The sequence below is a fragment of the Falco peregrinus genome, chromosome Z (assembly GCF_023634155.1).
Source record: "Falco peregrinus isolate bFalPer1 chromosome Z, bFalPer1.pri, whole genome shotgun sequence".
NCBI lineage: Eukaryota > Metazoa > Chordata > Aves > Falconiformes > Falconidae > Falco > Falco peregrinus.
Window position 1 is genome coordinate 839,423 of NC_073739.1, and position 13,414 is coordinate 852,836.

General features: G+C 49.2%; 1 protein-coding gene across 6 annotated transcripts in view; it reads left to right on the plus strand.

The window, feature by feature from the left end:
• The window catches only part of PAX5 (paired box 5), a 138,639-nt gene that overhangs the window by 63,507 nt on the left and 61,718 nt on the right, over positions 1 to 13,414 (plus strand). For 3 of the 6 annotated variants that reach the window (XM_055790603.1, XM_055790601.1, XM_055790602.1), the window contains 2 exons: positions 5,386 to 5,442; positions 9,123 to 9,252. In XM_055790603.1, coding sequence (XP_055646578.1) covers positions 5,386 to 5,442; positions 9,123 to 9,252 — 187 coding nt within the window. The remainder of the gene's footprint in view (positions 1 to 5,385; positions 5,443 to 9,122; positions 9,253 to 13,414) is intronic. The other 3 variants (XM_055790606.1, XM_055790605.1, XM_055790604.1) reach the window with 1 other exon arrangement.

Sequence of the window (13,414 nt, forward strand, 5' to 3'; positions counted from 1 at the left end):
AGAAAAAGTTGTGCTGTTCGATTTGGTTGTTGTTTTTTGGTTTTTTTATTGAGCTCCTTTCCACGTTGGGGATTGGATGGGAAATTCACATCACATTGTAGGGAAAGTTGCCACCCCCAAGATAGAAGGCAGAAGACTCCTGACCCCCGTAGGGTCACCAGGCTCCCAGGGATGCCAACAGGAAAAGCGAGTCTTCTGGAAAATGAAGGACGTGTGTTTCTGTCAGTCTTTGAAAGTCCCTGAAATTTGGGAGTTTATGGGTTGATACAGATGTATTCAGCTTGAACTTTGCAACATGCCAGAAAGCACAGCAAAACTCCCTGGCTTGCTCTGTTGGCTTTCGCCTGGGTAGAGATTTGCGGCACCCAGAGCTGCAGCAACTGCAGAGGCGGTGGCCACTCGGGAGGCTTGGTCCATCGTAAATGCTGCCTGGGGTGCTCCTTTAAAACCAGTTTATTGTACACGATACATAATATGATACAGAGAGTGTTATCAAACAGTTCTTAGAAGGCGTTCGTGAAACACCTTCAGATAGTTGGTCTGAAAGAGTTACAGAAATACAAAAGTTCTTGCAAATTTGCACAAGACTTCTGAAGTCGTGGGAGCTGTCAGTAGGATGGATTGAAGGTTTGGCAGTATTGATGTAAACTTCATGCGTATTCCCAGAGTGCCTTCATATTTCTGCTTCATATTTCTCTGTAGGGAAATACTTGACCGGGCTGCTGGTTGTGTTTTTGTCCCTGCTTACCCGTGCCAGGTGCTTGGGTGGAAGCAGTGGAGCCACTTGTGATGGAGTATCATACATTTGCCCTCCTCCTGTGGCTGAAATTGTTAATGTTGCGGGTGGAAGTGTCCAGTTCCTCTCCTGAGAAGCAGAGGGTCTTAGCAATATCTTGTGGCAATGAGTGGCACAAAGGGGTTGTGCTGGGTTTACAAAAAGCAAACTGCTTTTTTCCACCAGGGTGGGATGCTCTGTTTCATTTTGCTGTATTTCAGTTGGGTGTCTTATGCTTTGTTTTAATTGGGGTGCCCTTGTTTTTAGCGTTGCAGGTGGGATGGTGAAGGATGCCCACAGAGCATCAAGGTGATCGATCAGTTTGCGTTGGGGTGAGAAGAGCCATGGGAGGAGAGGGTGGGAAGGAGGGGAAGAGAAGAAACGCCCTGTGCGAATCCGTGGGAAAAGCTGGAGAGGAGGAGGTGGGGGCTGTCCTGGGAGGAGGAGGAGGAGGTTTGGGAGAGGAGAGGTTGGAGGGGGGGCTGGGGGTAATGCCATTTCAGGGAGGAGATGCCTGTGTAGCCTGCTGTGGTGCTGCTGTCAGGATGGGGTGAGCACTACCGGCAGTGGGAGGAGGCTGCTGCAAAATGGATCGTGCAGTTTCTGTATTCCTCAGTAAACTGAACTGGGAGCTTCTGGCATGGAAACATTGGGGGAAGAGCCCATGCAGGGGTCAGCAGTGCTGACCAGGGTGGGTGGGAGCTGGGGTGCGTCGTCATTTCATTCCGTGGCCTGGAGGAAACAGAACAATATTGATGCTGAGAGGGGAAGGAGCTGTTGAGGATAAATGCGTGGATGATGAAACAAACTTGCAGATCCTGTCAAAACCAGAGGGCAGCTCTCACCACCATCATGCTGTTTCTGGTCATCCCAGGTCCTTGCTGGTGGCCTGGTGAGGCTGAAATCTGGAAACCCACCTCAGCTCCCCAGGATGTGTACCTCCCTTGGGATGGCCTTACCATGATTTTCTACGGAGGCTTCTGCTTAAAAACCAGAGGAAGAGAGGCCGCTGGCCTGCCCTGGCTCAGCCGAGCAACTGGGATTGCAATGGCTGGGGAGAGGCTTGGCTGGAAAACAACTGCAAGCGTCTGCGTGTCTCTGCTACCTTCCCACCAGACCTTCCAGGAGGGGTGCAGGGACTGACGGATACGAGGGACGGCCAGCCAGGGACTGGGCAGACTTACGGGGCCACTGTCCCTGTGTACACATCCCCGGATACCACGCAGGCTATTCAGCCGTTGCTCTCAGTGTACTAGCTCTGACTAAGGAATGCTAATACTACTACTACTACTACTACTAATTAAAAAAAAAGGACAACTGCAGCTGCAAGTGCAGGCTTTTTTCTGTGCTGCTGTTTCATGGGGTTTTGTTGTTTGCCACAGGCAGCCTCGCTGGAGCGTGCGTGTGTGTGCACACGGGTGTGATTTACTGTCCTGTGCAATGCCACATGTCTTTAAAATTGCAGTGCCCATTTCCCGCTGAAATAATTTCTACAAAGAGAGGCTCCTATTACAGCAAGAGAAGCGTGGACGTCATGATTTATTATTATTTATGGTCCCAGGGCCTTGTTTATGCGCGATGGGTTAGGTGCTCAGGATAGAAATGCCATTATGCAAATGACATTGAATGTCCTTACTGAGCCTAAATAATTTTTGTGTTGGACGATTAAACCTCATCTGTTATTGATATGGGCTGCAGTCGGGCTATTAAAGAGTCCCAACAGTACTTACTCCCAGTAATGGGAAAATTGAGAGGAAGAGGCTAAACAATTGCCTCAAGTGTGCCGTGATTGCCTGGTAGGAGTGGAACATAACGAACCCCCTGAATGGAAATCGTGTTTACTACTTAGGGATAAATAAAAAGGGAGAACATGCAATAAATTACGCTTTGCGATGTGAATCGGCGCACCAGAGAATTTGCGTACTTTCAATTTATTTATTTGAATATATATATATATATATATATATTATTTTTGGAGGGGTGGAATGTAGATATGTGGAGCAGCCAGGAAGGATTCCCGCAGCGCGTGCCCCTGGCCGGGCGGCTGGGGAGAACCTTCCTCCTCGGGAGCTGCGCCGCCACCGCGCTGTCCGCTTTGACACAGCTGTGCGGTCACATTTTGATCAGTGTTGATAGCTTATGAATTCCAAAATTGACAAAATTTACAGAAAAATGAGGATAATCCATCTTCCTTAGCAGCCTGTCAGGAGCTGGCTATACTTCATAATCTTCAATTACAGATGCTATTTTCAGACATTTACATGCAGATATTAGAACAAAATGAAAATGAGAAACAAAGAGCGAATGGAAATGCAGCTATTTATATGTATAAAAGAAAAACAACAGGTAAATTCGAGGCATTTAGATTGGATTTGGGGGGGGGGGGTGTCCCTTTGGAAAAATCTGAGATGCCTGCGTCCACTTACGGATCGCACTGTGGAAACGTAAAATGTAGCATGTTGTTTCCCACATGCAGATAATCTGAAGACTGGGTCAAAAACAGGTCAGTTATTCTGAAGCATGAGGGTAAATGTGTTCATGGCAGGGTGCCCTATCTGATACCTGCTATCTTCAGAGGAGTCTCTGGAGCTGTGCACAATCCTAATTGGATTTGGGCCAAAACAAAGCACAGCTGTTAATTTTAAAAAAAAAAACAACAGACATGTTTTGTGAAAGGGAGATTCAGAAATAACTCCATTTAAGCCCAGGAAAAAAACATTGCACCACCAAAAACAAACTTCCATGCCACTGTGAGACAGCAAAGAGCCCAATGTTGCTGATAACAAAGAGAAACTGGGGTTTGGCCCACTTACCTGTGTAAATAGCTTTTACTCCAGAGCACAATTGGTTTCAGTGGCTGTGGTGGGCAGTGCAGGGGATGTCACGTAAATTAGGAAACGGAGGGGTTGCTGGCAGGTGGCAGCGGTGTGGCTTTTACATACAGGTTTTCGGATGCCTTTCCCATCCAGATCTGAGGCGGCTGAGGAGGAGGGCATTAGGATGGATTTTATGTTCCCATAAAATTTCAGGCAGAGCAGCACCGGTACCCATGCAGCTGCAAGTGGCGCTGGGTTTCTGAAAGCCTGGGGAGATTAATTAGAGCTGCTTTGGATTAAGCTCTTTGAACCATAGCTAATGTTACAAATTTCGTCCCTTTGTCAGTTTGAGGTGGGAGCTTCCCTAGACAGCCTGCCTGGTGCACACCTCTTCTGCCTTTACTTATTATTTTTGAAGTATTACGACACAATGACTTGGAGATATTACATATGAGGTGTGGCTCGCTGCTGCCGTGAGGGGCGAGCGGTGGGCTTGGTGGTCGTGACCTGGGGGACGGCACTGCACTTTCCGGAGACTTGAGGTTAACGGCTGGCTTAGAAGAGGAGAAGCGCTGTTTCTGGCAGCGAAGGCGCTCTGAGCACTGTGTCTGTCAGAAGGGAGGGCAGGCAGCACACGTGGTCGGTGTGGAGGCAGACCAAATCTCGGAGCCCCGACACTGCTCTGATGGTTTGAGCCCCTGTCGCGCCGCCGCCGCTGCTGCTGCATCCCGAGCAGTGCTGCGGGGCTGGGGCTGGCTGTGCCAGCAGCAGGAGGGCACAAGAGGTGTCACTTCATGCCTGCCTGGTGCTTTGCAGGTGTGATTTGGCAAACCGAGCAGATGCAAAAAAAGCAACACGTGTGATTCCCAAGCGGGCACCAGCTGGCTCCCTTTGATGACCGCTTGCCCAGCGCAGCAGACACTCTTTTCTGTCTTTGCTTTGTGTGGTCCCTCGAGAGGGGTGCAGGGTCTGCGCTCTGTAAAAGGGACAGAGCAGGAGTGGGGTGGATTTGCCTCATGCTGGCTGGGTTGGGGTGCTGCCCAGGGCTCCCCTACACTGGCATCCCAGGACCAGGCTGTTTCAGGGAGCGGTCTTGTTCCCCACTGTGCGTCTGTCTTGCCTGCCACTTAGGGATAAAATTCCAGGTAAATGTCAAGGAGAAAATTGCTGTACATGTAGGGTGGGTTGACCTTTCGGTAGGTTATGGTCAAGCATCTTTGCTAGGAAAAGCGCAGGGTGAAGCCGGTGATGGGCTGTCTCACCGCTCGCTTCGCTGTAGTGCAGCCAGAGACGGCAGAGCCTGCCTCCTGCCACACCATGGAGATTGTTTGCAAATGGTACCCAAACACTCCTGCACTCCTTTCCCCTCCGTCTGCCCATCACCTGCCCTGCCCCAGGGGTTAATATTTAGAAATAAAGTTTTTTGTGGTAGAGGTGGATGTGAAACTTCACTCAGTGCAGAAACCTTCCCATTTGCTCCCTGCAGCGAAGGCTGGCGGGGGAAGGACCGTGCAGACCCCGCTGCCTGTGAGAGGGAGTGTGCTGCTGCCCATGGGCATGCAGAGACCACCCCTCTCCTCACCACCCCCCGCCAGGTGCTGTGCCTGCTGGGAGGCCCAGCCCCAGCCCCCTGCCAGGCCCCCCGGTCCCATCCACCTGAGCCGAGCGGGATGGGGCAGGGGGAACACACAAGACCCTGGCTTGCCCCTCCTTTTGGTTTGTCCTTCTCGGTCTCTCCTTTTTATATTCCTCGTTTCACGTGTCTTGTGTTTTCTCTCCTCCATGCTATGGCAGTGGTGCTCCATGCTGATGAGACAGTGCGTGGTACAACCGCAGGCAGTCATTTTTCAGGTAATTTCTAGGGTACTGAACACCCGACTCTTGCTTTTTCACCTACTGAGCAGCAGGTCAGGCTTCCCGCTGCGCGGGGAGGGACCTCTGGCCATGTCCATCCATCCCGGGCTGCTCCTCGCTGGCGGCAGTGCCGGCTCACCGGTGGAGGAGCCAGATCTGAGACCCCTTTCTGCTGCCCCTGCTGAGTGGCTAGAGAGGCTTCTGGGGAGGGTCGGCAGGAGGGTCTCGATGGGCCCACGAGGTGAGGAGCTGCTCCATGAGTGCTGCCTCCCCCCCGGGGTTTCTTCCCCTCTTCTGGATGGGGTGACTGGAAGGATGAGCTCTGTCTGGGGGGAGCGGGAAGAGGGGATGCCGCTGTGCCCCTCGCGAGCAGGGGAACACCCGGTGCTGCAGACCCATGGCACCAGCGAGGGTTGCTGCTTCTTCTTGGGGTGCTGTGGTCTCCCAGTCCTGACGCGGGGGTGAGGAGGGCTGCAGACAGTGCCCACTGGTCAGTTCAGGGGGTAGAGACTCTTCCGCTCTGCACCCCTGGCTCCCCACTCTTTGGGGGCCAGAAGGTGCCTTCTGCTGGCCCTCACCTCCCTGCCACCCCTCACTGTTGGCGGTTGGCGCGTGGTTGCTGTGGCTGCTGGTGGCTGGTCACTGGTGGCTCCGCGGAGGGATGCAGGCAGAGTTTTGCCTTGGGAAGAGGGAAGCAGCTGGAAAATCCCTGAGAACCGCTATTCTAACCTCTGGGAAAAGAGGTGCAGCTCCTGTTTGCAGCAGGCTACTGTGACTAAAAAGTGGGAAGGGAGCCTAAATCTCTGTTTCCCATGCATCTTGTCTTCTGGAGCCCTGCAGCAGTGCTGCCCAGCTGTGGACCCTCCCTCCGCACTGTGCTGGGCAGCTGTATCACTTCTAGTCCCTACGGCCTGCAGAAGTGGTTCTGCTTTTTGGGGCCATACCGCTGCATGTGCCTTCATCTCCTGGTAGCGAGGTGACATGGATGAACACGGGGTACCACCATCCTGGCCCCTGGTTGGGTGTGCTACACCTTGATAGCTGCTTGTTTCTGTTACTGAAATGGGTTGGTCCCTCTGAGCTTGAAGGGCCAAGCTCATGGTTTATTGACATAGCGCTTCCAGCTCGTCGCAGTTGAGAAGTGAGACCTGGTCCTGCTTCCTCCTAGGTCAGTTCCTCGGACCCCAGAAGGGAAGCAAGCGGTGGTGTTTTAACATCTGCAGCCTGCTCCAGACTCCCATGTCTGGGGTTTGCAGGCAAGGGCTTGCACTGGTTCCAGCTGGATTTTTGCAAGGAGTGGCAGCCCTAAAAGCCATTTTGGACTGTGGGTGCAGATGTGCACGCCCTGCACCAGCCCCAAATGTCACCCAGCCTGCAGCACAGCTGCATGCTCCCTCCCAAATCACAAGTGAGCAGCTGCCCCTTCGTAAGCTGGAAGCCACATTCGCACCCTGCCTGTGGGGAGTGGTGGATTGGGGTGCTGCGGGAAGATACAAAGAGGTTTTCTAGTCTGGATACGGTGTGGTTACAGCTTTCTTACAGCAGCAGAGGTGACATCAGGCATCCTTCCCCAGGGAGTGGTGTGTGCTCTTCTCCAGGCATCAGAAATACTGAACAGCAGCACGAAAGGGCAGCGTTTTCCTTTGCCGTGCTACAGTCCCATCCCATGCCACTCGTGCATCGCCAGCTGTCCGGGATGTCTCTGCAGGGCTGCAGCCATGCTGTTCCTCCAGTGTCTTTCAGATCAGGGCTTGGGGGAGTGAAAAAACCCCCAGTGGTGCCACTGCATGTGTGTATACCCAGCACAGGGGGAAGGTGCAGCATGGAGTGGTGTGGGAAGGCTGAAAAATGCACCTTGGTAGGCCGCAGAATGAGAAGAAGGAGCTTTGGTTGCACTTGTGGGAAGGAGGAAGGCTGGGACCATTGCTGGCATCCTCCACAGCGGAGGGATGCTCCAAGGGCTGTCCTTTCCAAGGTGCAGCAGTGGGGCTGAAGCAGAGGCATGCGTGTCTTTGAGGCAGCGCTGGTAGGAAAGGGGCTGGGTGCACGAAGGCCAGGGCTGCATGGAGGCATGGGCGGCACCGGAGGGGGAAGAAGCTGGAGTGGCTGAGGAATAGGTCAAGTTTAATGCAAAGGTTGGGCAGGAGCATGGGGGAGATGGGTTGTGGCTGAGAAACCTTTGACCGAGAGGACCCTGTAGTGCTGACCTGTGGGCCGGGTGAAGGGACAGCATGGCCAGCAACTGGTCTGTGGCAAAATCTATTTGATGTGTTCATCTGCAAGAGGTTTGTATGGGGGATCCTTCGAGGTCACAGGGTGTACTCATGCCTCTCGCAGGTTGCATCTTCAGAAGAAGTATGTGTACGAACACAGGCCTGCTAATACAGGGTTATCCACGTAAATTAACTTCTGATGGAGTGAGAACTGAGCAACAGAGACACGAACTGATATGTCTGACCTGAAGTGCTGAGCTTGTGGCAAATACCAGATCGTGTGCTGGGAAGAATGAGAAAGATGTGTTCACTCAGACCAGCTTTTCTTTCTTTAAATACCCAACAAGTTACGTTTTTTATTTGGTCACTCAAAAAAAATCAGGGAGTCTGGGGTTCCCCTACATTGCTTCAGTCTGCACAGCTTCTGAATTGACTTTGCAGAACTGCAATGGGCATCAGTCTGGGAGCGCTTGTTCTTCAGTTTGTCTGTTCCTGTTACTGTTCTTCACTCGAAGTCGTCATCCTCCAGTTGTTACAGGCAGGACTACAATCTCACAAATAAGGGATTAAAACGTAAAGCGCACACAGCAACAGGGAAGGGAGAACTTCGAAAGGAAGAAGCTTCCCAGTTTTGTGTGAACGATCCTGACAATAAGAAATCATGGAAAAAGGCAAATGAAGATGAGCTTTGTGCCATGTATACGGGAGTCTTTTTGAATGTATGGATTGGCCTCACCTGCTGTAGACTGCCAGATCTACCTGGACTTTTACAGGGTTATAGGACAAAACTAGTCTGATTTCTGAGGACCTGTGCTCACTTACTGTAGCTTCAGCTAATGAGATTAGAACATTCCCATGTGAGATGGGAGAGCATCCTTAAACCAGTCAGGTGATTTTAGTTTTAAGTAATTTGGACATAGAAACAGTTGGCTAAAAATCCATCCATAAGCAAGCAAACACTCATTTATGTGAACTTTGTTTCTTGTGAAATGATGAGGAAATGCAGCATTCCCAAGAAAAGGGGGGAAATGGGACACCCTGTTTCCAACTGCTCATTAGTGCATGTCTGTTCAGGTGCCACCCCTGAAATCGGGAGGTTTCAGGTTAACCGGCATGAACATTTTTTCTCTAACAAGCAAGTAACGTGCACTCAGCAGTTACAGCGCCCAGTTACACGACAAAACTTCCTCTTTAAGGAAAGCCTTGTTACTTGTTCATGAGTTTGGCTTTGGTTTTATAAAGAAAGCCCATTTTGGTGTTCTCTGAGAACATTGGTGTTAACCACAGACCCACTTATTGAGCATTTTGAATGTTTAACAGCCCTATGTAAATGTGTGTCACCTTTAAAGCTGACTGAGCAAAGGATTTTTGAGTACTACATTGCATCTACTTTTTCTCATACGGGCAAAAGCTCTTGAATAGCAAATTTGTTATTGCTAAAATGCCTGTTGTTTCCTTTTCTAGGCAACTGAATACTCAGCCATGGCATCATTAGCTGGTGGATTAGATGATATGAAGGCCAATATAACCAGCCCTACTTCTGCAGATTTGGGAGCGAGCGTTCCTGGGCCTCAGTCATATCCTATTGTCGCAGGTAAGCAATTTTACAACGCTGATAGGTGGTGTGAAGTGTGCGAGTGTGCTTAGTGCAGCGTGATGCCCTTCAGGGAGGAGTTCTATCAGCTGCACAGTCGTTTGCTCAGACAGACTCTTTTTAAGTGTGAGTTCATACAGCTCTATTGCAAGTCAGGTGTATGGCCTGTATAAACTAGTAGCCTTCACTTGGAGCTGACAGATGAAGCATCCATCCCTCTTGTGCAGGAAGGGACAGGTGCCTCCACCCCAAACTTGCGTCCTGAGTACCAACATGGAACCAAAAAGTGAAATGCCTGCCTCTGCTTTTGGGCTTTGTTGCTTGTTTTTCATAAAAGTGCCCGGCATGTTTGGCTGGATAGGGTTTTTATGACAGTTCAAACTAGCCTGATTTTTTTTTTTTTTTGCTTTTGATTCCTACAAATGATTGTGTTTTCTACCATTTCTGGAACTGTAATTGTGCAGCAAGGCCAAGTGTTTAAATGAAAAGCAAAGGTGGTTTGTTCAAGGAGTGCAGCATCATCTGCATTTATTTAGCAGGCATAGGGTGAGAGTTAAGGCACAGCTAGAATTTGATGAATGCTTTGCTCACCTAGTTAGTTGGGACTGACCCCAGTGCTTGGAAGCAGATTACCCAAACGGTAAGAAAATCACAATGTTGTGTCCCAGATGAATTGTGGGAATTGGAAAAAAAGGATTTTAAAATTTAAGGATGTAGGTTTCACATATGTGTTTACTTCCATCCTTGTGTCTAACCTGTGCAGATTTCATCGTTGGATTTTCTCCATTTTGCCCAAGATTGGATATACTGGTTTATTTTGTTGCTAAAAGGGAAGGTGATGCTGTTTTTAGTATAGTACTATCATACCTTGAAAGCTTTACAATCTCAGCTAGCAGGAGAGCAGTTTTCAAAATGAATGTTAGAAAATTGATGTAACCCAACATGGTGTCAGTCTTTGGCTCTTCTTGCCAAAATGTTAAGACTATTGAAGAGAAATCGGAGAATGAACTGTAAGGAAATAGATATTTTTACCTTGAAGTGGGAGGGCAGAGATGTCGAGAAATTACCTGTCTGGTACTGGGTGGATGGTTCAAGTGGTAGGCTCATAGACAAGAAAGGTGTCTAGGGGTGGCTGGATGGACAGAAAGAGGGATTTCTGGACATGTGTGGCTTATAACAGGTAGGGAGATAGAGCATAGTTACAGAGATAGGGAATATAGATACGTATATAGATACAGAAAGCACAAAATAGAATCTAAAAGAAATACAAAAGCAGGAACACATTTAGGGTCATAAGCCACCCATACAGCCTGTGAAAATTCAAAAGAAATGTCTTTCTAAGGCAAATTACTCTGTAATTGTTTGCTTTGGAGCTCCTTGCATCTTTATTTGAAGCCTGAAGTGCTGCTCATTGCAAAAGACCTAGGCTGCTTCAGCACATCACAAGTGGCCTGTTGCCCTTTGTTCATCTTCTGGGTGTTTGTCTCTTGCTCATCTGAGTCTGTGGCCCTGTGATAAAGCTGATGTCCTGCCAGAGGCATTTGTGCTCTGCTGATGAGCACAGCCCAGCAGCACCTTGGACTGCACAAGCGGATGCTGTGGGCATCACTTTCTGGGGTTCTCCCGGCTGGGAGCATGCACAGATCACAGTGCAGGATTGGAACTGATGGGAGCTGTGTCTTGAGGGAGAGGCAAAATAGCAAGAAATTGCTGAGCTGCATTATCCTGGGGTGAAAGTTAGGAAGGCAAGAAGATGATTGAGAAGCTGAATGCTTCCTCCTTTCCGTGTTCCTCTAAAGAACTGCATATCCAAGATCTGCATCTGGCCAAAACGAGGTTCAGCCAAGAGCTCTTGTTTTGCAACAGTGCTCATTCTTTTTTGCTGGTTTAAGCACTTGTGCTTCTTATGTGACTACTTCCTTAGACTTCGGTGAGGTGACGGATCACATTCGTTAGAGCAAAACTGACTACAAAAGTGACGCTGTGGAGCTCAGTATAGGTTTTGCATAGGTTCTCCCTGTGATACTACCTACACTTTAGCAAAAGTTCCAAGTGTTCGATTTACTAGGGCTCTTCGAAAACATGGAGCAGACTTTATGAGCAGCAAGTCTAGAAAAAACCTGCCATTGGTCTTAAATGTGACACGGTGAGAGCTATAACAGAACACGTTTTTCAAGGCAGTAGGTATTTATATCTTTGATTTGATATTGCTGTAGAGTTTTCGAACGCCTGCATTCATAAAACAGATTTACACGAGAATATCAAAACCCTTTTAAAACCTATGCCTTTTGATGTATTTTCGGAGGACACTGACTGTGTTCTTCACTTTTCATGCCATAACACCCATAGCAGCTCTTTAGTGCTGCTTGTGCTCTGGGAACGCCCAGAAGCCCCCGGCATGATCTGGGCCCCAGGGTGCTGGGCACACACTATATGTCCGTGTCATGCTTCCTACCCCGCGGCTTTCCTTAGGAGCTGAGGGGGTGTGCAGACCATCAAGGGCAGGAAACTTTTAGCAGCAAGCCGTATTTTATCATGTGCAAAGCATGTAAGAGACGGCACGCTAGGTGATGCACTTCTCGCCATAGAACCGGACGGACTTCTATCCAGAACGAACTCGTTTTTTCCGTCATGCCTCTTTTCTGACCCTCTTCCCTTGGTGGGACGGGGGATTTGGAAGAGGAGATGCATTTATTGACCCTTTTTCCTGTGTAACCAAGAGGTGCATATTGCTACAGGCCTTTCACCTGTAGTATCACTGAAAATCAGGAGCTGGGCAGTGATGCATGACAGTGGTTATGAGTGCGAGGTCCAGCAAACATTTGCTAACACATCACACGCTCCTCCTGCTGGGAACTGTGTTGTTGCCTGTGGTCTAACCAAAGGTGTGGTAAAATCCAGTGGTTTAGTGTTCTTAAACCAGCGCTGGGTTGGGCGGGTGGGAGTAGATGGTAGGTAAGGAAGGCAACACCTGGAAGAAGGTTAGCTTTTTATCAGCCCAGCTTTGGTGGGCAGGCACTGACTGATAAGAGAAGTCCTGCCAGAGTTAGGTCCTGAACCTCAGCCCCTTGTCTGGCAGGCGGGAGCCTGAGCATCCATGATAGCATTTCTTCTGTGAACTGCTCCTCAGTTGGAGGAGGGATGGCCAACTTAAACTCCAGTCTTTTCTTGAGATTCAGGAAGTTGGGTTGCTTTTAATTTCTGCACCCTTTTTGGAGGTTTCCATTATTCCTCACTCCATGCACTCTGTCCCATAATGCATCCAGGCAAACTCAGAGCTGGGGACTGAAAGCCTTGGGGGACGACTTGTTTCAGTCATGCTATGTAGTGTATTTCCAACTGTCAAAGTGAGGGGAGACTGGATAAAGCTCTGCAAAATGTCTGTGTCTGGTGGCTACCAGCCTCTACTGGCTTCAGAGGCTGACCTTGACTTCTCAGTTGACATTCCAGATCATAAACACTTTCGTAACAGCTTCACTGTAATGAGACCAAGAGCTGCCCAAAACACTGGCAAGCGAGGCGTAGTATCCAGAATGGTTTGTTGGTGGGAAATGTCATTTGTATCAGGAACTCTGCCAGTGTGTGTGAAGCAGAGCTGTGAACGTGTGGTTGTGTGACAGAGTGGGGCTGTTGGTGGGTGTAGGGAGGAAAAACCTTTTAGAGGCAGAGAACTTGAAATATGACATAGAGAAGTTGGAGCCAAGAACACTTAAGTCCTTTTGATAGCTGGTATCTGCTGTTCAAGCTTAATCAGTTTTTATGAGAAATTGTGGAGACTTTCTGGGCTGCCCTGCCGTATGCGAAGAAACCAAAGTCTAGTTCATCTTGTTAGCCTTAAGTCTGTAAGAGAGATTGTAAAAGAATTTAATGCAAATAAAGGTAAGAATGGAGGTCTTAAGGGAATTATTATCACGGTCTTCCATTGTTCTTGTTGCTGGGCTCTGGTGTGGGTGGCAAAGCAATGTTGAGGGTCGACATGCAAAAGAGCCTCTGTGCAGTTGTTGGTAGAAAGTGTTTCTATTTCTTAGCAAGCTGGTAGATCAAAGCATTTGGAATATTTCTTGAAGGTGAAAGAATTGCTTAAATACTGGCAATTGTGCCAGTACTCGCTGCTAGAATACGCCTAAGGCGAAATTTAGTTACAATTTTTGGTACCGCTTCA